Genomic DNA, 25,239 nt, shown 5'->3' on the forward strand with positions numbered 1-25,239 from the left:
GAAAAGTCCCCTGGCAAATTAACTTCTAATTAAATGTGCTATTGGTTCTATTAAGTTGTGTATCTAGAAGCAAGAGATCTATTTGGTATGTCATGTACTTTGAGGCCCATCAGACAACAAAGCTGACATTGAAGTATTCATCTTCAATTCGAAGGGAGCTTCGCTTGCAGAGAAGGTCAACGTCTTTGTTTACTTCTGTGACATAAAGCCATGCTTCCCATCTGTAATGTGGTGCTCTAAATGCCAATGCTTCAGTCATACGTCTTACTGATGTATGTACAGCCCCATCTGATGAGGCAGCAATCAGTCACTTCATGAAAATGCACCATGTCAGCTGCTACCAGTCTGTGTATGTAAGTACACAGACAGGTTGCAGCTCATATGGATGCATTTTCATGAAGTGGCTGATTGCAGCCTCGTCAGATGGGATTGTATGTACATCAGGACGATGGATCGATGACGGACCTACAGACGGACCAAGAGAGGGAGGGAGCTGAAAGCAGAAAGAGCGGGTTGAGATGGGTAACTAGTGGCTCAGAGACAAACAGCTAGTTTGCTGGTTATGAATGCAGTAGGGAGGGGTGGCTGCTGTATAGGCTAGGCTTGTGATGCATTGGTGCCAGAGTCTGTGATGAGTGGCACACAATGAATGTGATGTGGACATGTGAACTGGGAGGGGTGATAGGACAGAGGAGGGGGAAACTGTTGAGTGGAGGGTATGGCAACACTGACGCCAGGAGAATCATGGGAGCAAAGAATGTGCTGCAAGGTTTACTCCCATCTGCGTAGTTCAGAAAAGCAGGTGGTGGAGGGATGGATCCAGCAGATGGCCCAGCTAGTCAAGCAGCCATGGAAATCTCGCATGTTGTTCTCAGCTGCAAGTTGTGCCCTATTCCCCCCCCCCCCCCCCTCCTCCACACCCAGCACTTCATACTCCAATTTGGTCACAGGATCATCCTACCCCATCAGAGGCAGAGCCACCTGTAAAAGCAGCTATGTCATATAGCAATTCTGCTGAAATCACCAGCTGTCCACCCGAAAGAATGACTACCACCAGACTGTGACTAAGAACAAAGTTGAAACTTCCTGGCAGATTAAAACTGTGTGCCCGACCGAGACTCGAACTCGGGACCTTTGCCTTTCGCGGGCAAGTGCTCTACCAACTGAGCTACCGAAGCACAACTCACGCCCGGTACTCACAGCTTTACTTCTGCCAGTACCTCGTCTCCTACCTTCCAAACTTTACAGAAGCTCTCTTGCGAACCTTGCAGAACTAGCACTCCTGAAAGAAAGGATATTGCGGAGACATGGCTTAGCCACAGCCTGGGAGATGTTTCCAGAATGAGATTTTCACTCTGCAGCGGAGTGTGCGCTGATATGAAACTTCCTGGCAGATTAAAACTGTGTGCCCGACCGAGACTCGAACTCGGGACCTTTGCCTTTCGCGGGCAAGTGCTCTACCAACTGAGCTACCGAAGCACGACTCACGCCCGGTACTCACAGCTTTACTTCTGCCAGTACCTCATCTCCTACCTTCCAAACTTTACAGAAGCTCCTCCTTTCTTTCAGGAGTGCTAGTTCTGCAAGGTTCGCAGGAGAGCTTCTGTAAAGTTTGGAAGGTAGGAGACGAGGTACTGGCAGAAGTAAAGCTGTGAGTACCGGGCGTGAGTTGTGCTTCGGTAGCTCAGTTGGTAGAGCACTTGCCCGCGAAAGGCAAAGGTCCCGAGTTCGAGTCTCGGTCGGGCACACAGTTTTAATCTGCCAGGAAGTTTCATATCAGCGCACACTCCGCTGCAGAGTGAAAATCTCATTCTGGAAAGAATAAAGTTGCCCATTTAGTGGCACACCAACATGGAGCTGAGCGCAACATGCTCAATTTTAATGGCTGCTTCACAACCTGGGCCACCTGAATCCTTCCCTCCACCACTTGCTTTTCTGAACTATGCAAATTGGAGATATCCTTGCAACACATCCTTCACTCCTATAAGCTCTCTGGCCTCTGTCTCTGTTAACTCACTGACACCACACCCACCACCCAATGGTTTCCACTTACTCTGTACTGTCACCCCCTCCCAATTCACATCTTCACACCACTTTCAGTGTCCACCACTCCCCACCAGCTCCAGTACCTGTGCATCATATGCCTAGCTCATACATCTGTCAGCCCCCCCCCCCTCCCCCTTATTTTTCTAGCCAGCAAGCACTTTGTAGGGGCCCAGACATGTGTGTACACTAGCTGATTGATTCCAAAGGCTATCAAGTATTCTTTCTCTTTTGCATGTGTCTGCTGACAACTCAACATTTCTGCTGTTCAATGAATGGTCTACTAAGTCAGCTGAGGCAGAGCACTGCATCTCCAATGGTCTTACAACAAGTTGCAAGCAGGCCAACATATTCCAAAATTGTGTTCTGAAAGACTCTGTCAAGATCTGGCTACATGATGAGATAATAAAGAAAGACAGCAATTTGCAGCTAAGTAAGGCTTGGGACTTAGCCTCCAGCATTTTCAAAGTACAATGACAATGCCTGGGAAGGTCCGCTCATGTCATACCAACTGGAGAGCTTTGATCACACTACGTAGACATGCTTCCTCTGTGACAGTGGCATCCTAAGCCCCACAATAGAGTCACATAAACTGAAGGCCACAACTCATGTCTCAGCAGCACACTTTCCCCTCCACCTTGCCAGTGGAGCCTCCAACGGATATTGTGGACCTAAGTTTGAAATCATGAGGGTGGGGTTACATAAGACAGTGTCCAGTGAAGACAAAACAATTATCAGGACCACCTGGAGATGGCAACAAGTCAGCTTTATATATTAATACATTATGAAACCTATAAATAAGCTGAGTAAAGACAGAACAAATGACTATTATGGTTTCAGCAATTGCACTCTAAAGTATGTAAGCCATGAAATTAGAATGCCCCTACTCTACCTTGCAACTACAATTCCTGAGAATAACATTTTTGTGGAACAACTTAAAACAGGATAACATTTTCTGGAACAACTTAAAACAACAGTTACACATCCAGTTTATAAAATGACTGATAAGAGATATACCAGTCAACTACAGGTACATAACAATTGTCTCAATTGTGTAAAAAATAATAGAGAAATTTTTGTATAAACACATTACAGTCTTAAAAAAAAATGTTACTAAACAAACACCAGTATTGATTTAGAAAAAAGGAGGTCTCTCTCTCTCTCTCTCGCTCTCTACCTCTGTGTGTGTGTGTGTGTGTGTGTGTGTGTGTGTGTGTGTATGTGTGTGTGTGTGTGTGTTTACTAAAATAACGTGATGAGAAACTAGAAAGGAATGTGATAATGTGATGTAGGCTTACTTGTTTATAAATGTACATGTACATGTTATAAGAGTTGAGGACATCAAAAGGAAGCAGGAGCTTAGAAGCGACTGAGAAAGGGTTGTAGCCTATTCCAAATCTTATTCAATCTCCACAGCAAGAAAGGTATAAAGGAAATCAAGGCAAAATTTGTAAACAAATTCAAGTATAGGTAGAGGAAATAAAAGGTGTTTAGTTTTGCCAATAACATTGTAATTTTTTCAGAGACAGCAAATAACTGGATAAACAGTTGAATTGCATGAACATTATCTTCAAAGTAGATAGCAAGATGAACATCAAGAAAGCTGAATATAGTCAAATTAAATCAGATGATGCTGAGGAAGTTAGATTAGGAAAGGAGACACTAAAAGTAGTACACGAGTTTTGCAATTTGGTCAGTAAATTAACTGTTGATGGTCAAAGTTGAATGGGTATAAAATACAGACAGGTAATTCAAAGAAAAATGTGTCTGAAAAGGAGAAATTTTTTTGATGTCTAAAATTCTTAACAGTCATTTACAAAAGCAATAAAAAGACATTACAATTTTGTACATTGCTGTTAAGAATTTACACTGATAATGTCAACCACTAGGTTGGTCAAGCTTTTGAGTATGATGAGAGAGGGCATAATTTCCCATTGTAAAGGGTTAACGTCTTTATATTTAATTGATATTTTTGGAAGTGTAGAAAGGCTGTTTCTGATCTTCATTTTTCTGTGTTTGTTTTTAAGAAATTGCTTTGTGCTTTTACATTAGGTACATTCCTATAAAAAATGTTATCTTGTACTTTACATCAGAGGGTGTAACTTTATTGTATTTTTTTATTATGCCTTTACTGCATTTTTAAAGTTTTGTTATGATCTCTAATGTTAAAAATCATCATGTGATTTTAAAGGTTATTTCTTCATGTAAGTTTTGGTTTTTCTGTTGATGGTATTTGTTGTATTTGATGTTGGCATTTTGTATGCTTTGGAATACAGAGGGTTCTTTGATGCTTGTTTTTGCAATACTGAGTACTGAACTTAGCTATTTGGCTGTGTAAGCTACAGTCTCACTGTATGTCAGTTTGGAAACAGCTAAGGTTAACTTTGAAAGAGGAGGAGGGGTTAGATCTAGGCAAGAATAATGAGAATACAGCAAGTAAGTTCTAATGGAAGTAGATTGCAGTAGTTATTTATTTTGCTTTGGTCCTGTGACAGCTTGTACAGAAATAGGATAAATCAATAAAAGAATGCAGGGGAATAAACATTTCACATATATAGAAAAATCACTACAGAATGAGATTTTCACCCTACAGTGGAGTGTCCATTGATATGAAGCTTCCAGGCAAATTAAAACTGTGTGACAGGCTGAGATACAAACCAGGGGCCTTAGCTGCAAGGACAGGTTGCGAGTCGTGCTTCATGAATTCATTTAGTAAAGTACTTGCCCCTTAAAGGCAAAGGGCCTGAGTTCGAGTCTCAGTCTGGTACACAGTTTTAATCTGCCAGGAAGTTTCATTATTAATATGGTTTACCACCAGTGATTGCTGTAGACATGTTCCACCATAAATATAAATGACCTATGTTAATGCAATTTATTATAAATATAATTAATACAGTTCATCATACATGATTGCTACAATATATCTGGTAATTTTACATTACAAAACTCCACTTAATTTGGTGAGGAATTCATTAACAACATGGAAACTGTAGTTCATCTCAAATGATTTCATTTTTTTAATGGATTTTCTTTCTTTCTTTAATGGATTTTATTTTTTGCTTTGATGTTGTCAGGATGGTGATTGTACAATTGTGTTCCATTGTGAAGAACACTTTTCTGATAGACTGACATTCTGACATGGGAGATGTGAAATTTATGCAGTTCTTCATTTTACGATTTTACTGATATATGTGGGAGGTTGCTAAATATTCTCGTGTGAAAACTATTGTTTCATATGCACTGATGGAAAAAAAAAACAATCTCAAAATTAGAAGAAATTGTGCGACATACTCAAAAGTTCATAGGTGTGTTTCTACATGTGAAAGGTGATGTCTACTCAAACATCACGCTGCAGCTGCATACACTGCAGAGCCGCTATGAGGATGCAAATCAGGTTTTCTTTAAATACATGCTGTAAAGACAGTGAACATTAGTTACCTTTAAGATTGGATATGGTTAGTTGATGTTAGTCAAGAATACTTTTAATACGACAAAGATACATTATCAGTACCGCACTGAGTTTGAACAAGGTCAATAATAGGGTTACGAGAATCTGGATAGTCCTTTTGCAATATTGCAGAAAGACTTGGCAGGAATGTAGCCACTGTACATGAGTGCTGGCAGTGGTGGTTACCAGAATGTATGGTTGCAAGAAGACTGGGTTCCATAGGATCAAGTGGCACTACTGAGCAATGAACTGTTATGAATCCGTTACTTCAAGGACAGCTCCGAGGCAGACGCCCTGTAGTGTGCATTCCACTGGCTCCGAATCACCACCATCTGGGACTTCAGTGGTGTCAAGCAAGAGCTCATTGGAGGGCAGGGTGGAGGTCGAGGTCTCTTGTGTTTTCTGATGCAAGTTGGTTCTACTGCACTGCCAGTGATGGGTATCTGTTAGTTAGGAGGACTGTTAAAGGCCTGTATGTTAGTCACTTAAATATTTTATCAAGATAAATGTACGCTAAACCCACTGAACCTACATCTGGAATTATGGTTTGGGGTGCAATTTCGTATCACAGCAGGAGCACTCTCACCATTATCCCACACACCCTTAGTATAAAATTGTACATCAGTCTGGTGATTCAGCCTGTTGTGGTGCCATTCAAGAACAGCATTCCAGGGAGCGTTTTTCAACAGGATAACACTCACATACCACTGTTGTCACCCAACATGCTCTGCAGAGTGTCAACATATTGCCTTGGCTTGCTTGATCAGAAGATCTGTCTTCAATTGATCACATATGGGACACCATCAGATAACAAATCCAGTGCCTCCCACAAACAGCATTAACAGCCCTTGCACTGATTGAGCAAGTGCAACAGGAATGGGGCTCCATCCCACAAACTGACACCCAGCACCTGTACAACACAACGCATGCACATTTGCAGGCTTGCATTCAAAATTCTGGCAGTAACACTGGTTATTAATGTACCTGCATTTCACATTAGCAGTGGCTTATCTTCCACTTACATTAACATGTGATCTTGCAATGTTAGTCACTTAAATATTTTATCTAGATGAATGTATTCCCAAAATTTCATTATCATACATGAATTTTTTTTTTTTTTTTGGTATTGTGAATTTTTTCCTGCCATAGTATATAGATGCATGGAAAGAGTATGGAAAAGAAGAGGAATGAGTCTTGTCTCTTGACGTTGCATATGTTTTCAATAATTCTTTTATGGGTTTTGATTACAGTTCGACTACAGGATGTATTTTCCCAAAACATTATTTTATATGTGATTACCAACTGTAAATGTGCATGATGTGTCTGTACTACTGTTTCTCTATGACAGCTTGCTTCCAGTATCCATGGAATGTAACAGAGTAATGATAGTTTAGCTGTAAGAAGTTGAATAGGCGTCTCGATTTTAGATCACCCTGCAGATATATTCCTGGGAATTTCACATCAACCAGTTTTAAAATTTTATTTGTTTCCAATGTGTGATCATTTTGTTGCTTGTGATGGAATATATTAAAGATCATGATACTATTTTTCAGTGATTATTATAAGTTTTATTTTTTTATTTATTTTGAAACCAGTGTTAGCTCCAACAATGATGTGTCTCGTAACAACTGAAGGATTTTTCAGTCCAATCCTGTAACCAAACTGTTGATGTCACTTGCGAATAAAAGTTTTGATTTGGCATAAGCTATGTTACTCAAATTGTCTATAAACAGCAGAAACAGGACTGGACCTGATGTTTACCTTCGTGATTATATTTTTTTTTGAAGAGTATGTTGTTGTTCTTGAAATGTTTCAAGTAGTTATATGTTGTTTAAGACCAACTTTTTGTTACCAGTTAGTGAGATGTGATCTAATTCATTCATTTGGAATACCTCTAATTCCCCTTATTGTCAATTTATTCAGTAGAATAGCATGATCTATAATGTCAAACGCTTGGGAAGGTCCAATAACTATTCTGGTAGCCATTAACTTTTCATTTATTGCTTTTACAAGAGCATGCACATATTTGTAGATTGCTGTGGTTGTAGATCTAGCTTGCCTAAGTCATGCTGATGTTTCTGACAGCAGTGAGCTTCTGTTTATAAACTATAATAGTGATAGGAGCTTCAGAAAGATGTTTGAGTTGAGTAACCACTAAGCTGTGCGCCAGACCCATAATTGTTAACATTGCCTGTGGCTCCCTTTTAGTAAAAGAGACAGATGGGGCGGCGGGGGAGGTGTGTGTGTGTGTGTGTGTGTGTGTGTGTGTGTGTGTGTGTTAAGCTTCACAACCTATAGATGATTTGGAAAGTTACTTGTGAGATCGGAGTAATTAATAATATGCTTCAGACGTGCTACAATATAATGCCTGTCTGATTTCTAATACTGTCTGTAACATCAAAATCACATGAGCGTTTCTTTAACAAGCTCGTTCCTAAGTATGACCTGTTTGAGAAATGTACACCCTCTAGACGTTTTGTAGTTTTCAGTGCAGTGCATATTAAGATTTTGAAAGTTATTTTGGATAAGATCATTTGCTATTTTGCAAAAGTATTCATTAAAATTATACGCCACTGAGGTGCTAACAGATAATTGCCTATTTTCGAATTTTATTAATACTTTTTGCCAATATCTTTGTACCTGTTTCAGATCTGATGATTTTTCCGCGTGGGTAACGTCTTCTTTTTTGATTTGCACATTCATTCATCATTGCCACCTCTTTGTAATCTGTAATAACTTTGTAATAGGTTTTATAGTATCGTACTCTTATGTAATTTTGCGTTTCTAATGACAGAATATTGCGTATTTTCTATTACATCATAGTCAGAGATGAATAAGCTTGCAGGTAGATTGGCGTGGAGAAGAAGGGCGTCAAACCAGTAAATACAAAAATTTCAATGGCAATGCGAACTGCATAGAACACACGAAGAAAAACGAATACAGATCATATTCCAAGAAGATTCTGTACTAGTATTGTTAAGAATTGCTAAGCGCTTACCTTCTTATGTGTTGTAAGAGCCAAAAAGCAGCAACGCGAAAAAGATGAAAGGCTGGTTTCACTTACTCTTACATAAGTTCTCCTGCAACATTAATTATTATATTAATAAATACGTTATTTGGTAAACTAATAATCTAATGCTAATAACATGTGTTATCATTGTGGTCACGGCAATTACCGAACTGGGATACACTGTCAATGCAGTAAGGTAGCACTGATTCGGACAGCTCACTGCTTTCGACTCCGTTTCAAGATCATTTATACAGAAACATTGCAAGCGCCACACCGAAAGTTCAGAATGATATTAGTATTTAAGCTAACATTGATTTAAGTATCCCAGGTCTTTAGCCGCCAAATTTTAAACGCGCTGTCATGACGTCAGACGAATTTTTGATTACCGGTATTTATTTGAGTACATGACACAAGTTCGCAACCAAAATCTTCCTGTTAATGACTATTTAATTCTGTAGGTTTCAATATTAAAATCAATACGCTACATTTACTTAATTTCGTACTACTCATGCCCAAACTACCTGCTGCTTAGAGAGCTGATAGCCTGAGCGTTACGAAAATTTGTTTCTACTTACGACTTAAACTTACATGATCTGTTTAAGACGTGTCATTTCGTATGTGTGTGGTGCGCCGGACGTTATGTTGATAAAGTCTGTAGATTTTACACCTCTTGGCTCGTTACCGCGAACATCTTCTACCGCAAAGCAAGCATGCGAAATACACTACACACATCAGTTCCCAATACAGAAAAGAAAGTGTACTATGTAGGTCACAAAGTTCCCAACCAGTTTCGCTACATTTAAGATTCTTGCCAAGGTTGGCCGCTTGCGTAATTCTGCTGGAAGGACTGTGCGATTTCAATCGATCTCAATGAAAATTGCGAATTTTCAAAATACCGGTACTTTACCAGGGAACTAATCGTGATCATTTATTGGTTCGTTTTGAACCATTACACACTTACTTTGTATATTTTGTAGGATAAAGTTTTGTTAACTGAGCCACCTTTCACTTTTTATATTAATATACTTCGTGAACGGTAAATCAACACCTCATTTTACTGAGTATTAAGCACTGAATGTTCGAAAAACTGTTAAAGGCATAATCTAATTTTTAATGACAGCACATAGTTTCCAGTGGCCCACATACCGCCATGTAGCAGGTCAATGATTGGAGCCATGGAATGAGATTAACAGCCGGCCGGAGTGGCCGAGCGGTTAAAGGCGCTACAGTCTGGAACCGCACGACCGCTACGGTCGCAGGTTCGAATCCTGCTTCGGGCATGGATGTGTGTGATGTCCTTAGGTTAGTTAGATTTAAGTAGTTCTAAGTTCTAGGGGACTTATGACCACAGCAGTTGAGTCCCATAGTGCTCAGAGCCATTTGAACCATTTGAATGATATTAACAGACTAGTTAATTCAGAAACTTTATAGTCTATATGTCAAAGAAGCCTTTACTGCCCTCTATATGATACAGCATACAGACATACAAACAACAAATAGCAGCATCAAAACTGTGAACAAAAAATTAATAAATAGCTAATACAATCCGAAAAAATTCAGATCACAGTGAAAAAGACAATGTATTTGCTTGTCAAACTGATCTTAATTGAAACGATTTAGTTCATTATAATACAGTATGCGTCGCTGGTACAAAACTCCTTTCATCTGTTGGCATAAACTTCATTGCTCCATTTAAGTGTCCATAAAACGACACTTGAGCACCATCTTTTAGGAATTGAAAAACATTAGCAATATATTGTTTTACAATTTTCTTCATAAACCTTTTTAACTACAGAATTCCCTGTAGAAAAGAACGTCTGATGGGCGGAGGTGACGTGTCTTTGTGCGTCAAGGTACTCAAAAAGGCAGCCCTTAACGTGGGTAAATTAGAGATCGCAAGGGGACTCTTCAGGGTTCAATTGTTGAATTAAACGATGCACCTGTGGACCGACTGTTGCTAAAAAAAGCCCGACTTCGAGTTTTGTCGTGGATCCTATGTGTCAGTAAATGTTGTTCCAACCATTCTACATAATTTGACCATGGTTCGATGGATCTATTAAAAGCCGGAAACATTGGTGGAGCCACGTGCAGAGTGTTCAATTTACCTGTGATGGAATCAACTCTATGAGCTACCTCTTGAAACGCTGGGGAGTGAGGGTGATGTTCTGACCTTGGGGGCACTGCCTGAATCTGCTGCAGAGTTTCAAAAATGAAAATCCCATCCCAGTCACCAATAAGTGTAGTGTCCTGCAGTCAGCAGGAAAGAACTAACGATCAAGTTTGAACACACTTTATAATAACTAAAACGCCTTCTTGGCGTGCACTAATTTCCAAATGCAAGAACAACAAGAAGCACAACAATTCTTATGGTGGTAAAAACCAGATAAGAGTACAAGACAATGAAAAGAAAATAATAACCAAAATACTACTCTACAAAATTACAAAGATGAATGCTATGGCGAGTGTCTGTGTTGGAATTGTGTGAACAATATATTTCGTGTGTGACGGAGCAAAGTGCACTGTGTAAAATAGACCTATTTGGCATTGCCTAACACTCTTTGTGTGCGCTGATTATTGTGTTGTGTTCGCTGGAATCTTGTTTTGTTCTTGAATGTGCAAATATAGTTATTAGTAAGATGTCCCTTTTTCTCCTTAATACTTATTCAGCTGCGCAAATTCCAATAGGTTATGGGCCCAGCGTGCATTTGGAATAAGTATATCAACAAAACAGTAAGGAGAAAGTATTGGAAAAGTTCCAATTTACGTGAAGTGCGAGTGATCCTTACAAGACGATCGCAATTTTTTTCCGCATTATTTTTCGGTGTTCTTTACGGCAATAAAAAGCAAGTTACCGTTAAGAATGAGTGCGGCACAAATTCCACAGATTGAAAGACTTATAGGTCGCGAAAACTATGCAACCTGGAAGTTCGCAGTAGAAGCGTATTTACGTTTAGACGACCTATGGGACGTGGTAGATGGGACAATGAAATCCACAGATCAGAATTATTCAAGTAAGGATAGGGAAGCAAAATCAAAATTGATATTACTGATTGATTCGGTGAATTATGTTCACGTTGAAAAAGCTGCTACAGCGAAAGAAGTCTGGGACAATTTACGAAGTGCATTCGAGGATGGTGGTCTTACTAGAAAAGTAGGATTATTACGCGAGTTAATTACCACTCGTCTGGAGAAATGTAAGAGTGTAGACGAATACGTTAACAAAATATTAACCACGTCGAACCGACTGAGAAACATCGGATTCGAGATCGCTGAAGAATGGATAGGAACATTGCTTTTGGCAGGACTGCCCGAAAGGTATGCACCTATGATTATGGGACTTGAAAGCTCGGGTATACCAATCACAGGCGACAGTGTTAAGGTGAAAATCCTGCAGGACGTAAAGAGTGCTCCAAGCTGTTGTACATTGGAGAAGGAAGGTGCGTCTGCTCTCTACTCAAAAAACAAAAAGAGGAAACCGGTGAGGTGCTATAAATGTCAGAAGATGGGACATATTGCGTCTCAGTGCAAAGAAAAAGTAAGCCCAGGATCAGACACTCAGCGAAGGAGGTATGTTACTGATAGCCCAGAGAGAAGGACCAATAACAAAGGTAAAGCACTCTCATGTTTTTATTGTTTTGGTGGGATGAGCAACCGTGATATGGAATGGATTTTAGACTCAGGTGCATCTGTGCATATTGTTAAAGATAAATCACTTCTTTATGACATCAAAGATAAGACTCATATGGGGATATCTACTGTTGATGGCAACAAACTCCAGTGTCACCTGGCTGGGAAACTAGATCTACATGTAAGTGTAAATGGTGAATCAGATATGGTTACAGCACACAATGTTCATTATGTGAAAAATGTGGCAACTAACCTGCTGTCTGTAGGGGAAATTGTCAAGAAAGGAAATACAGTCACCTTTGACATGCAGGGTGCAAGAGTAATCAGTGAAAGTGGTGAAGTTATAGCTATAGCAAGTAACGAAAGGGGTATTTTTAAGTTGGATATCATTGACAGTAAACATAAAAATGTTAGTGATTCAGTATATTCAGCAGAAGGTTTTTTATGGCACCGGAGGCTTGGACATCTAAATAGAAAGAGTATGTCTATAATAAAGGATATGGTAAAGGGAATACAGAATTTTAGTGTGTCCAAGGATCCTTGTGAGACACGTATAAAGGGAAAACAAGCAAGGTTACCCTTCAAGACTAGTAAGAGTAAATCCACAGAAGTCTTACAGTTAATCCACACAGATGTATGTGGTCCAATGGAGTGTGAATCCATAGGTGGGAGTAATTATTTTCTTACGTTTATTGATGATTACTCACGATATACTCATGTTTATTTTCTTAGTTCTAAAGACCAAGTGAGTGATATCTTTGAGGAATATTGCAATATGGTTGAAAGATGGACAGGAAAGAAGATCAAGATCATCAGGTCTGATAATGGGAGAGAATATATTAACCAGAAATTGAAGAAACTTCTGGCAGAAAAGGGAATCAGGCATCAAACTACCATAAGGTACAGCCCATCTCAAAATGGGGTTGCTGAGAGGGCTAATAGGACCATTGTCGAGAAAGCACGGAGCAAGATGACTGACACTGAATTATCCAAAGATTTTTGGGCAGAGGCAGTGTCAACAGCTGTATATTTGAACAATAGATCACCTACAAAAGCATTAAAGAGTAAAACCCCTTATGAAATATGGGTAGGAAAGAAACCTGATCTAAGCAATATAAGGGTTTTTGGGTGTGATGCAATGGCACATATTCCAAAACAGCTAAGAGGAAAGTGGGATCCAAAAGCTAAAAAGTATATTTTTGTAGGCTATTGTGAAAATTCAAAGGGCTACCGATTAATGGATCCATTGACTAAAAAGATTGTCACAAGTAGAGATGTAATATTCTTTGAAAATAGAAAGGACTCAGAAGAGAGCAAAACCACTAAGTCAACTGCACCTAGTTCAGAAAGTGAAACCTTGTGTGAGGAAATAGGAAGTGAAGAAGAGGAAGACGACAGCCAAGGACAAATGGAAGCAATTTACGATGACAATGAGTTAGAGGATGAAAAACACGAAGAAACCAATGTAAGGCGTTCTTCTCGTGTACCAAAACCGAAGGAATATTCGGATTTTGAGATTTATACAGCACAGTCCTTTAATGATGAGCCAAGAACAGCAGAAGAAGCAATGAGTGGCCCAAACTCTCAAGAATGGAAAGAAGCGATGAAGAGAGAATTAGAATCTTTATATCAAAACGAAACCTTTGAATGGGTAGATATGCCAGGAGATAAGAAACCACTGCAGGCAAGATGGGTATTCAATTTGAAGAACCCTGAAAGCTCATCACCAAAATATAAAGCAAGAGTTGTGGTAAAAGGATATTCACAAAAACAAGGGGTAGATTACGAAGAAACCTTTTCACCTGTAGTCAAGTATGCATCATTGAGATATCTTTTAGCCTTGGCAGTAAAACGAAATTTAATAATTCATCATATGGATGTTAAAACGGCATATTTAAATGGGAAATTGGAGGAGGAGATATATGTCATTCCACCAAGGGAAGCATAAAAACCAGGTCAGAAAGTAAAAAGATTTCGCGTTTGAGAAAAAGTATTAATGACTTAAACAAAGTGGACGTTGCTGGAATCGATGTCTACATGAAACTCTAATAAATATGAATATGAAGCAATCCAAGGCAGATCCCAGCATTTACTATAAAGGGAGTAAAGGGAGAAAAGAAGAAATAATAATAATGGCGATATGGGTGGACGATTTCTTTATCCTGACTGAAAGTGAAGGCCAAATGAGAATTTTCAAGAAACAGCTGCAAACCAAGTTTAAGGTGCATGATTTGGGAGAAGTTAAACGTTATTTAGGTATGCAAATTACTAAGGATGAAGAAAGACAAGAATTGAGCATAAGTCAATCATCATACACGGAAAAAATATTAAAGAAATTTGGCATGAGTGATTGCAAACCCGTAAGTACTCCAATGGAAGTAAGAGTGAAGTTAAGTGTAAATGAGACTGATGTGGAATGTGAGAAGAATGTTCCTTATTTAGAAGCAGTAGGGAGTCTGTTATATTTGTCTCAAACATCACGACCCGACATTGCTTTTGCCACCAATGCAGTGAGCAGATATTGCAGAGACCCAAAGGAAAAGCACTGGAAAGCTGTAAAGAGGATATTCCGATACCTAAGAGGAAACTCAAACTATGAGCTAAAATACCATAGAGATGGTAACGCAAAACTAGAGGGATATAGCGATGCGGACTGGGGGAGTGAATTGGGAGACAGATACTCCACCACTGGCTGCTGTTTTAAATTAATGGGGGGCCTCACATCATGGTCCTGTCAAAAGCAAAAAACTGTTGCATTGAGCACCGTAGAGGCCGAGTATATGGCACTATCCTACACCACACAGGAAGCATTATGGCTACGAACATTAATAAGTGAAATAGAACCCAATTTAATTGAGGAACCTACAACCATCTTCTGTGACAATAAAGGAGCCATAAACCTAGCTAAAAATGATGTTACTAGTGCTAGGACAAAGCATATTGATATACGGCACCATTTCATTCGGGACCACGTAGAACGACAGAACATTGCCGTGGACTATCTGCGTACAGAAGACATGTTAGCTGACCTTCTGACCAAAGCCTTGGAAAGGGAGAAGTTTGAGAAGATTGTGGGACTATTTGGTTTATCTTGTGGAAGCAACACACAAACTATAAGTTCAAGAAGGGGTGTTGGAATTGTGTGAACAATATATTTCGTGTGTGACGGAGCAAAGTGCACTGTGTAAAATAGACCTCTTTGGCATTGCCTAACACTCTTTGTGTGCGCTGATTATTGTGTTGTGTTCGCTGGAATCTTGTTTTGTTCTTGAATGTGCAAATATAGTTATTAGTAAGATGTCCCTTTTTCTCCTTAATACTTACTCAGCTGCGCAAATTCCAATAGTCTGCTATGCTAGAGCCGGCGTAGCTGTAGGTACACACTGCCAGTCTGACTCTGTTGGCGTGCTTATAATGCCGATTCGGCAGAGTGCTAAATGTATTCACACTAGTTGTAATTGGTGGATCTCTGTGACATGGATTTTTACGAAGTAGTTCTGTGTTTATGCGGAAAGTCTGTTGTTGTTTACACTCACTGGCGATGGTTTGATCTGAACTCTTGAAGGGAGGTCGGCAACCCACCTTTCTAGTCTGTTGTGCAGGTCCTCTAACTGATAAGGGGCTGCTACAACAAGATGGTCTGGATGGTAATAAGTATCTGTTGAACTCGAAAAGCAACCCAGAACCAGCGGAAGGCATCTCCCCCCCCCTCCCCAAAAAAAAGGAATACAGAGGTGGAATGTACTACAGTGAGTATAACAGATGAAAAAGGTATAAGCTTCTGTTCGACACAGGGGCACATGTGTTGCTGGCTTTGAGAGATTTAGGGGATAGGATGCAATGGGACTCATCACATTATAACTTGTATGAGGTGGGGGATAACGATATATGGCCACCTGGGTCGGTAATGGTAAATTTTCAAGTGGAATCAGCCTAGTTTAGGCAGTGTGCAGAAGTAAGGGAGAGCTAGAGCGTGATATCAGGGGTAGACTTTCTGCATCAGCATCACGCCATGATTGGCTTTTGAAAAGGTATAAGGGAGCTTAGCAGGAATACATTCCAGTTAGGGGAAGCTGTTGTCAATGTTGATCTGTTGCCAAGATTGTCTCTTATAGTAGGAAATCCAGTTAATTTTGAGTGGTGACATTAAGGCTTAATTCATATGATTCTGTGTGGAGTGGCACCATGAACTCGCTCGGGGTGAGTGTGTGTCTTCCCAGTCAGTATGTTGTGTATAGTGTAGTGTATAGGGTAGTAATGTATTAAATGCAGTGTGTTGTTTAGTGAGATGAGTGAGATGAGATGAGGTGTTGTGAAAAAGACGGAGGCAGGGTAATACCTGTCAAAGTGTATAATTTTGGTGCCAAGGAGATTAAGTAGTTAAAGAGAACATTAGTGGCACATTATAAATTCTTAAATAGGAAAATGGCCACACAAAATGTGTGAACTATGAGAAAGCACAGGATGCCACTTTGTTTTTCCCGCGTGCTGTTCGGGAGTGGAATGGTAGAGAGATAGTATGATTGTGGTTCGATGAACCCTCTGCCAAGCACTTAAATGTGAATTGCAGAGTAGTCATGTAGATGTAGACTGCATTGCATGAAAACGTTAAGCATTTTTGGGGAACAGAGAGGGCAGAGATGGAAGAACTGTTGTTACTGGTTCAAGTTGTTATTTCCATTGGGACCACTGCCTGCAGCATCCTTCATTGGAACACAGGATTCCTATGGGGAAAGAAGCAGTGGTGTACCAGAAGCTGTAAGAATACCACAGTTCCTGAAGGCAATTTTAGGAGAATTTATCAGTCAGCAGTTAGCCAACAGGATAATAGAAGAGAGTAATAGTCAATGGGGTACAGGAATTGTAGCCATATTGAAAAAGCCTATGGATGGTTGAAAGAACCACTGATTCTGCTATTTGAACAGTGAGACAACCATGGATGTTTACCCCTTTCCAATCACCACAGAAACAATTGATAATCTTGACCAATGCTGGTATTTCTCAGCAATTGATTTGAGGAATGGGTGCTGAAATAAATCAAAATGTACTAAATTTCATTAATTATCTCTGTTGTGATGAAATGATCATGCTACATGAGAGCTGTGCCATAAAAGATAAATGTTACAGATTTTTGTAGTCAAACCAGCAAAGATAATATCTAAATGTTATTCAATTTTTAAAACAAAAGCAGAAAAGCGAGGTCTCCCTGTTCTGATGTTTACTTTACTACTTGTTGCGTTTCCTTAGTAAACAGATTATGTGTAATTGCTCTGTGTAATTTTTTATTAAACTACTGGCCATTAAAATTGCTACATCACAAAGATGACGTGCCACAGACGCGAAATTTAACCGTCAGGAAGAAGATGCTGTGATATGCAAATGATTAGCTTTCCAGACCATTCACACAAGGTTGGCGCTGGTGGTGACACCTACAACGTGCTGACATCAGGAAAGTTTCCAACCGTTTTCTCATACACAAACAGCAGTTGACCGGCGTTGCCTGGTGAAATGTTGTTGTGATGCCTCGTGTAAGGAGGAGAAATACATACCATCACGTTTCCAACTTTGATAAAGGTCAGATTGTAGCCTATCGTGATTGCGATTTATTGTATCGTGACATAGCTGCTCACTTTGGTCGAGGTCCAATGACTGTTAGCAGAATGTGGAATCGGTGGGTTCAGGAGGGTAATACGGAACACCATGCTGGATCCCAATGGCCTCATATTACTTGCAGTCGAGATGACAGGCATCTTATCCGCATGACTGTAATGGATTGTGTAGCCATGTCTCGATCCCTGAGTCAGCAGATGGGGACGTTTGCAAGACAACAACCATCTGCACGAACAGTTCGACGATGTTTGCAGGTGCATGGACTATCAGCTCGGAGATCATGGCTGCGGTTTCCCTTGATACTGCATCACAGACAGGAGCACCTGCAATGGTGTACTCAATGACGAACCTGGGTGCACGAATGGCAAAACGTCACTTTTTCTGATGAATCCAGGTTCTGTCTACAGCATCATGATGGTCGCATCCGTGCTTGGTGACATCGCGGTGAATGCACATTGGAAGCGTGTATTCATCATCGCCATACTGGCGTATCAGCCGGTGTGATGGTATGGGGTGCCATTGGTTACACGTCTCGGTCACCTCTTGTTTGCACTGACGGCACTTTGAACAGTGGACGTTACATTTCAGATGTGTTATGACCCGTGGCCCTTCATTTGATCCCTGCAGAACCCTAGATTTCAGCAGGATAATGCACGACCGCATGTTGGAGGTTCTGTACGGGCCTTTCTGGATACAGAAAATGTTCGACTGCTGCCCTGGCCAGCACATTCTCCAGATCTCTCACCAATTGAAAATGTCTGGTCAATGGTGGCTGAGCAACTGGCTTGTCACAATATGCCAATACGCCAGTCACTACTCTTGATGAACTGTGGTATCGGGTTGAAGCTGCATGGGGAGTTGTACCTGTACACGCCATCCAAGCTCTGTTTGACTCAATGCCCAGGCATATCAAGGCCGTTATTATGCCCAGAGGTGGGTGTTCTGGGTACTGATTTCTAAGGATCTATGCAGCCAAATTGTGTTAATGTGATCACATGTCTCAGTTCTAGTATAATATACAGGCCAAACTTTCAGGAAACATTCCTCACACGCAAAGAAAGAAAATATGTTATATGGACATGTGTCCGGAAACGCTTACTTTCCATGTTAGAGCTCATTTTATTACTTCTCTTCAAATCACATTTATCATGGAATGGAAACACACAGCAACAGAACGTACCAGCGTGACTTCAAACACTTTGTTACAGGTAATGTTCAAAATGTCCTCCGTTAGCGAGGATACATGCATCCACCCTCCGTCGCATGGAATCTCTGATGCACTGATGCAGCCCTGGAGAATGGTGTATTGTATCACAGCTGTCCACAATATGAGCACGAAGAGTCTCTACATTTGGTACCGGGGTTGTGTAGACAAGAGCTTTCAAATGCCACCATAAATGAAAGTCAAGAGGGTTGAGGTCAGGAGAGCGTGGAGGCCATGGAATTGGTCCGCCTCTACCAATCCATCAGTCACCGAATCTGTTGTCGAAAAGCGTACGAACACTTCGACTGAAATGTGCAGGAGCTCCATCATGCGTGAACCACATGTTGTGTCATACTTGTAAAGGCACATGTTCTAGCAGCACAGGTATCCCATATGAAATCATGATAACGTGCTCCATAGAGTGTAGGTGGAAGAACATGGGACCCAATCAAGACATCACCAACAATGCCTGCCCAAACGTTCACAGAAAATCTGTGTTGATGACATGATTGCACAATTGCGTGCGGATTCTCGTCAGCCCACACATGTTGATTGTGAAAATTTACAATTTGATCACGTTGGAGTACATACTGACGAAACTAAAATGAGCTCTAAGATGGATATTAAGCATTTCCGGACACATGTCCACATTACATCTTTTCTTTATTTGTGTGTGAGGAATGTTTCCTGAAAGTTTGGCCATACCTTTTTGTAAAACCCTGTATTTGTCCAATGAATACCCATTTATCATCTGCAATTCTTCTTGGTGTAGCAATTTTAATGGCTAGTATTGTATTACTAAATAATAAGTTAATTTTCCTATCAATGTGTTTACAGTAATTTGTAGAATCTTGTAGGATCACATACATCAACCTGGTTTATGTGATTTAATGTTTTAGGTCTGTGCATCAGGATTTGGCACATATTGTTTGGATGTAAAACAGAAAACAGCTTATCACTTTGGGTTGTTTCTCTATTATGTACATACAAAGTGAAACCTTTGCATTATATTTAAGGGAAGTCTGAGTTCATATTGTTTGTTACCTCGTGCATTGAAATCAATATAAAATGGTCATTGCATTCAAACAATGACAACGTACAATAACCAGCGAGCCATGATACATAGAGAGGACAACAAACTTGTGATGGCATATGTTAAACAACAAAGTGAATGAGAGTCAACCAAATAATTATATTTATTTTGCAATGTGTGTTAAATTAATAAGTACGTGTCATTGCTCTCATGACATGCCTTTCTTAACTGCATTGCATGCATTTTGGTAATAGCTAAACACTTTTTTTCAAATTTTTTCTTCCAATAAGGGAGGATACATTACAATACCAACAGTTGGAAGTGGTTGCAGAGGACAGACCAAACACTGAGTTTTTGGTACTTTTGGGGTGTTATTAGTATATAAGGATGCTGTTCAGTTTGAAAGATACACCAGCAACATTTGAGCATTTCTTAGACTGTGTGTTGATTGGGGATTGAAGCCTCATCAGTGTTTAGTATATTTGGATGACAAAATTTATTTTTCAAGAGACGTGCAAAAATATAAGATGTGACTGACAGAAGTATTCAAGAGATTATGGGCTGCATGTTTGACATTGATAACTGAAAGTGTCATTTTGCATTAGAAAAAGTGAATTTCTTGGGTCATGTAATTAATAAGGATAGTGTGAGGACTAATACAAAATTGATACAACTGGTGCAAGACATTCCGGTACCAGGGGCAAGCAAAGTATTAGTCTTTCCCAGGCATTACAAATTATTATAGAAAATTTATGAGAGGATTTGTAGATATAGCAAAACTGCTTACACAATTTCTGAGAAAGGGTATCAAATTTGTGTGGTCTGAGAAGTGTTGGGAAGCAGTCAACATATTAAAGGAAGTACTGATGTCGAGTATGGTATTGGTGTTCCCAGATTTTCAGAAGGAATTTGTATTATCATGTGATGCATCAAACCATGCTATATCAGGTGCATTTTGAACTAGGAGGTCAGTGGGGAAGAACACCGTATTGCTTTTTCATCGAGACAACTGGATGGAGCCCAGAGTAATTGTTCTACTGTGGAGAGGGTGATGCTTAGCCTGCTATAGAGTAATGTACTTCCAGTGTCACCTCTACAGGAGAGGTTAGTTGGTTGATTTGGGGGAGGTGACCAAACAGTGAGGTCATCAGTCCCATCAGATTAAGGAAAGATGGGGAAGGAAGTTGACTGTGTCCATTCAAAAGAATCATCCTGGCATTTGCGTGAAGAGATTTAGAGAAATCACAGAAAACTTAAATCAGGATGGCCAGATGTGGGTTTGAACCATGATCCTTCTGAATATAGGTCCAGTGTTCTAACAACTACAAGTGAACACAGGTGCAGGCTATGACATTGCTGAATTCACAAACTTAAGTGGACCTGGGATGTCTGGTGTTGCCTCCAGTTACTTGACTTTTTGTACAACAAGCAGCATATTCCAATTATGGCGCAGTTTATGGCTTGCACAGTGCATAAATCAGTGGTGCCACTTCACTCGGTACAGGAGAGGGGTTAAATTAGTAACCTATCATGGAGCTTTAAAATGGTTACTAGGTTTGAAGGACACATCCAGTAGACTGAAGAGATGGGTATTAAAACTTAGTGAATTTGAGTGCTAAGTAATCCACAAAATGTGGAAAAAACACAGAAGTATGGATACATTAAGCAGCAAAGTAGTGGGGATACAAGACTAAGTCACAACCTTGCTGAGTGGCAAGCAGTGCAGATTGCTGGGGAAAAGTGTAAGTAGAACAGTATGCAGCAACAGTTCAGCATGTGTGATGGATTGTTATGTAAGGAGACAAGACTGGGACCACAAGTGTTTGCAGCAGTGAAGAGGTTCTTAATGATAAGCATGATCACATTTTGTCTGGTGATGGAGTGTGCAGAGAAATGAATCAGAGGATGGCATAGAAGTGCTGGTGGAAAGTTACATAAATCTGTATTTCAGGTATTGTTTGCAGTTTGTGGAATGTGCAGAGCTAAGTCAAAAATGAATATTGTTGCAGAGGTTGCCAGATGCTACAGAACCATTTTATATTTATTAGGACGGAATTGTTAGGACCGTTTGACCAAACTCCAGCAGGAGCAGGGAATTGATTTATGATGGCTATGATAGACTATTTGCCTCATTACATTGAGATGCTGGATCAGCAGGCAGTCACAGACATGCAAGCCTTGTTGAGTAGATGGGTGTTGACGTTTAGGGCGCCAGAGACAATAAAAAATAGACAAAGAGACAGACTTCATTTTGGAACTAATGAAAGAGTTGTGTTGGTTGTTGAGAATGAAGAAATTAGGAGCTAATCTGTTTCATTCTCAGTCAGATGTAAGGATAGAGCAGGGTAATTGAATGACCGGGAGGATGCTCAGTTATCACACCAACTCTTGCTATACCTATTGTGGTAAATGCATATGATTCAAAACTACACACCAGCACAGGGATGTTGTCATACGAGTTGGTGTGTGGTAAAAAGAGGGTGTTGCCATTCATTGCGATTAAACAGAAAGGTAGCAGGGATGGAGAGTCAGTCTGAGAGTTTCCAAGAATTGTGAGAAGGTGCAAAAAGCAAAAACCTAGTTACTGGAGAGGCAGCGAAGTGCATGAGAACTTTATCTCAATAAAAGACAGGCTAGTGTGTGGTGTGGTCAAGTCCATATACCTCAAAAGAGAAAAGAAAGTTTGTGACACAAAACCAGGGCCTGTACCAAATGACTGTAATCATGTCACTGTAAATGTGAAGTTACTACTGGCAACAATGTCAATGATCAAACATATTGGATGCTTACAACAATTTAATGTACACCAAGATCAGTGTTGGGGACTCTTGGAAGGATCAAAGAAGACAGCAAGAAATAAGGAGCAGAAGAGTAAGCAGCAGGAGGAGGAGGACCATGTACCTCATACACCACATTCCTTAAGGTTAAGGAGGTAGTCAATGTGTTGTATGTTTCATTATTCTTGCAAATTTTTGGGTAAATTGTTAAAGTAGTTTTGGATGAGTCAAATAGGACAGCTGAAGCTGTGAGAGAGTTGGAAGAAGGGAATAGGGCACCTGTAGAATGGTATTTCACATTGACTGAGAGTATTTTATAACAACACACCTTCAACAACTTAACAGAGGGGTAATGGATTATGCCGTACCATCATGAGCACTCTAAAGTGGCATTTAGAGGCAGTTCAAGCACAAATGAAAGTATTGGACATGAGAATAACACTAACAAGACTTTTGCAATCACTAGGAGGTGGTATCTGGGCCACAAGAGTGGAGTTAATGAGCTTGCCAGAAGACGTTCGTCAGGCACTCCGAGGGCAATTGAGTCTGATCATATTGTCATCCAAGCAATATCTGAAGGGACTGAAGAAGCTGGAGAAAGAACTACCACCAGAACTATAGTTAATAGCACAGCTTAATAGTCACTTCTACTATCATGGAGCAACTGTGGAAGAGTTGACAGATAATGCACAGTAGTACGTGTCAGTGAAGGAACCATTTCAGTCAAGCACACTTGTTTAGGTGTTACATGGTATACACCTATCCGGTAACATTAGAAACAGTGAGGTAGTCAGAGGAGACAAAAGAGAGTAGTGTGATACTGATAGTGGAAGACAGTGATCAGCATTTGGTGATGACCAAGGGAGACCTACAGCCATGCCAAAGTGGGGTTGTTATAATGCTGGACACAACAAATACTATGGCCATGAAGAACTAAAGTTTATTTATCCTCATTCAAGTAAACGACAAACATAGAAACAGTAGAATAACCAGTAGAACACAATCTGAGGAGGAGCACTGTTGGTGTATTGGAGGGTTCCGGCAGGCAGAACAGCGGACGTCGTGGTGTCGTGTGACCCACCACAGGGGGCCTCTGGTGCCTGGTCTGTGAATCTGCAGGTGGCCTGCTGCTGCAGTGTGTATCCAGATGTTGCGCACAGGTTATAGCACCTCTCCCCTCTTGAGGAAGGGGTGCTCCTCTGATGATGATGATGAGGTGAGTGATGACACATCCATTGGCTCTGTAGCGGCTGCCACATGTGATGGCGACATACACATGGCTTCTGTACCTGGTGCCACAGGTGATGACAGAGGTGGCAGAAGGAGGTTCCAGGCCACCAGGCCAGAACTGGTGAGTAGGAATGGATGTGGCTTGTCCAGGGACATGCACAGCACCCACCCCCCTCCCCCTTCGCACCCCCCTCCCCACCCAAAAGTACCATAAGGGAGGATTGATGATTGGTGGTAAGGATACTGGGAGCACCTTGACATCCGGGTCTTCGATGTGACGGAACTACGCCACTGTTGATGGCAGCAGCCACTTGGGAAAAGTGCAAGAGGTGCTGTTGGTGAAGGATCTGATGACTCAGGCCCAGCTGGCAGCGTAACTGCAGGTGGCAGTGAAGCATTACAGGAAGGGCCAGCAGCATGCATCAGTGTGCCAGACCCTGGAGGAGAGGCAGGAGGCAGTGACATTCAGGATCGTGGCAGCAATGGGACAATGTGGCAGCACCTGGGACGAAAGGCTTTACACCACCCCAAGAAACTTCAGACCCCAAATACATGATAGATATTTGAAGAAATTGTGCCTTGGTGAAGTTGCACTTCAACTCTGCAGTATGTAAAACCAAGAACAAGGAGCGTAAGTTGCATAAATCCTCTTCTGTGGATGCACCTGCCACGATGATGTCTTTGAGATAGTTGATGGACCCCAGAACAGACACCATCAATTTTTCCAAACAAAGAAACACTGAGAAATAGCAGCGGCACTAGCCACACAAAATGTGAGGTGCTGCTATTGGTACAACTGGGAGGGTGTGTTACTTAATTCTCATCTAGTGGAATGTGTAAATAGGCTCCATAAAAATCAGTTTTAAAGAAAAAAACTGCCCCCGGTGAGTATGGCTCCTAACTCGTCCTGAGGGGGCTAGGTGTCAGTGATAGATTGAGAGTCAATGGGTACTTTGAAGTCACTGCACTTAGGTGAAGCTGACAATTTGGTGTTTTAATGATAATGGGGGGTTAGACCTGATGTAATAGGCTGTTTGACCCCCAATGATGTCAGGTTGTTGAATTCTGATTTCGTGTGGTCACACAGGCCCAGTGGAATAGGGCACAAACAGAAAAAAGCATGGCTGTGATGTATGTTTCAGGGTGATGTGGACCATAAAATTAGTAGCACAACCTAACCCATCTGAAAATGGAGATGAGAAATGCTGGTAAGGGTCCTGGTTGGAAATGAGGGACACCACATCTGCAATGGAAAAC

At 40.7% G+C, this 25,239-nt stretch overlaps 1 protein-coding gene across 1 annotated transcript in view; it reads right to left on the reverse strand.

The window, feature by feature from the left end:
• LOC126162506 (esterase E4-like) overlaps positions 1-9,277 on the reverse strand; it is a 125,991-nt gene extending 116,714 nt beyond the window's left edge. Inside the window, exons 1-2 of the mRNA XM_049919056.1 lie at positions 9,090-9,277; positions 8,490-8,571 (exon numbers count right to left, since the gene is read on the reverse strand). Coding sequence (XP_049775013.1) covers positions 8,490-8,571; positions 9,090-9,112 — 105 coding nt within the window. The 5' untranslated portion in view covers positions 9,113-9,277. The remainder of the gene's footprint in view (positions 1-8,489; positions 8,572-9,089) is intronic.
• Positions 9,278-25,239: the final 15,962 nt, after the last annotated feature.

Source organism: Schistocerca cancellata, chromosome 2, assembly GCF_023864275.1.
Source record: "Schistocerca cancellata isolate TAMUIC-IGC-003103 chromosome 2, iqSchCanc2.1, whole genome shotgun sequence".
Taxonomy (NCBI): domain Eukaryota; kingdom Metazoa; phylum Arthropoda; class Insecta; order Orthoptera; family Acrididae; genus Schistocerca; species Schistocerca cancellata.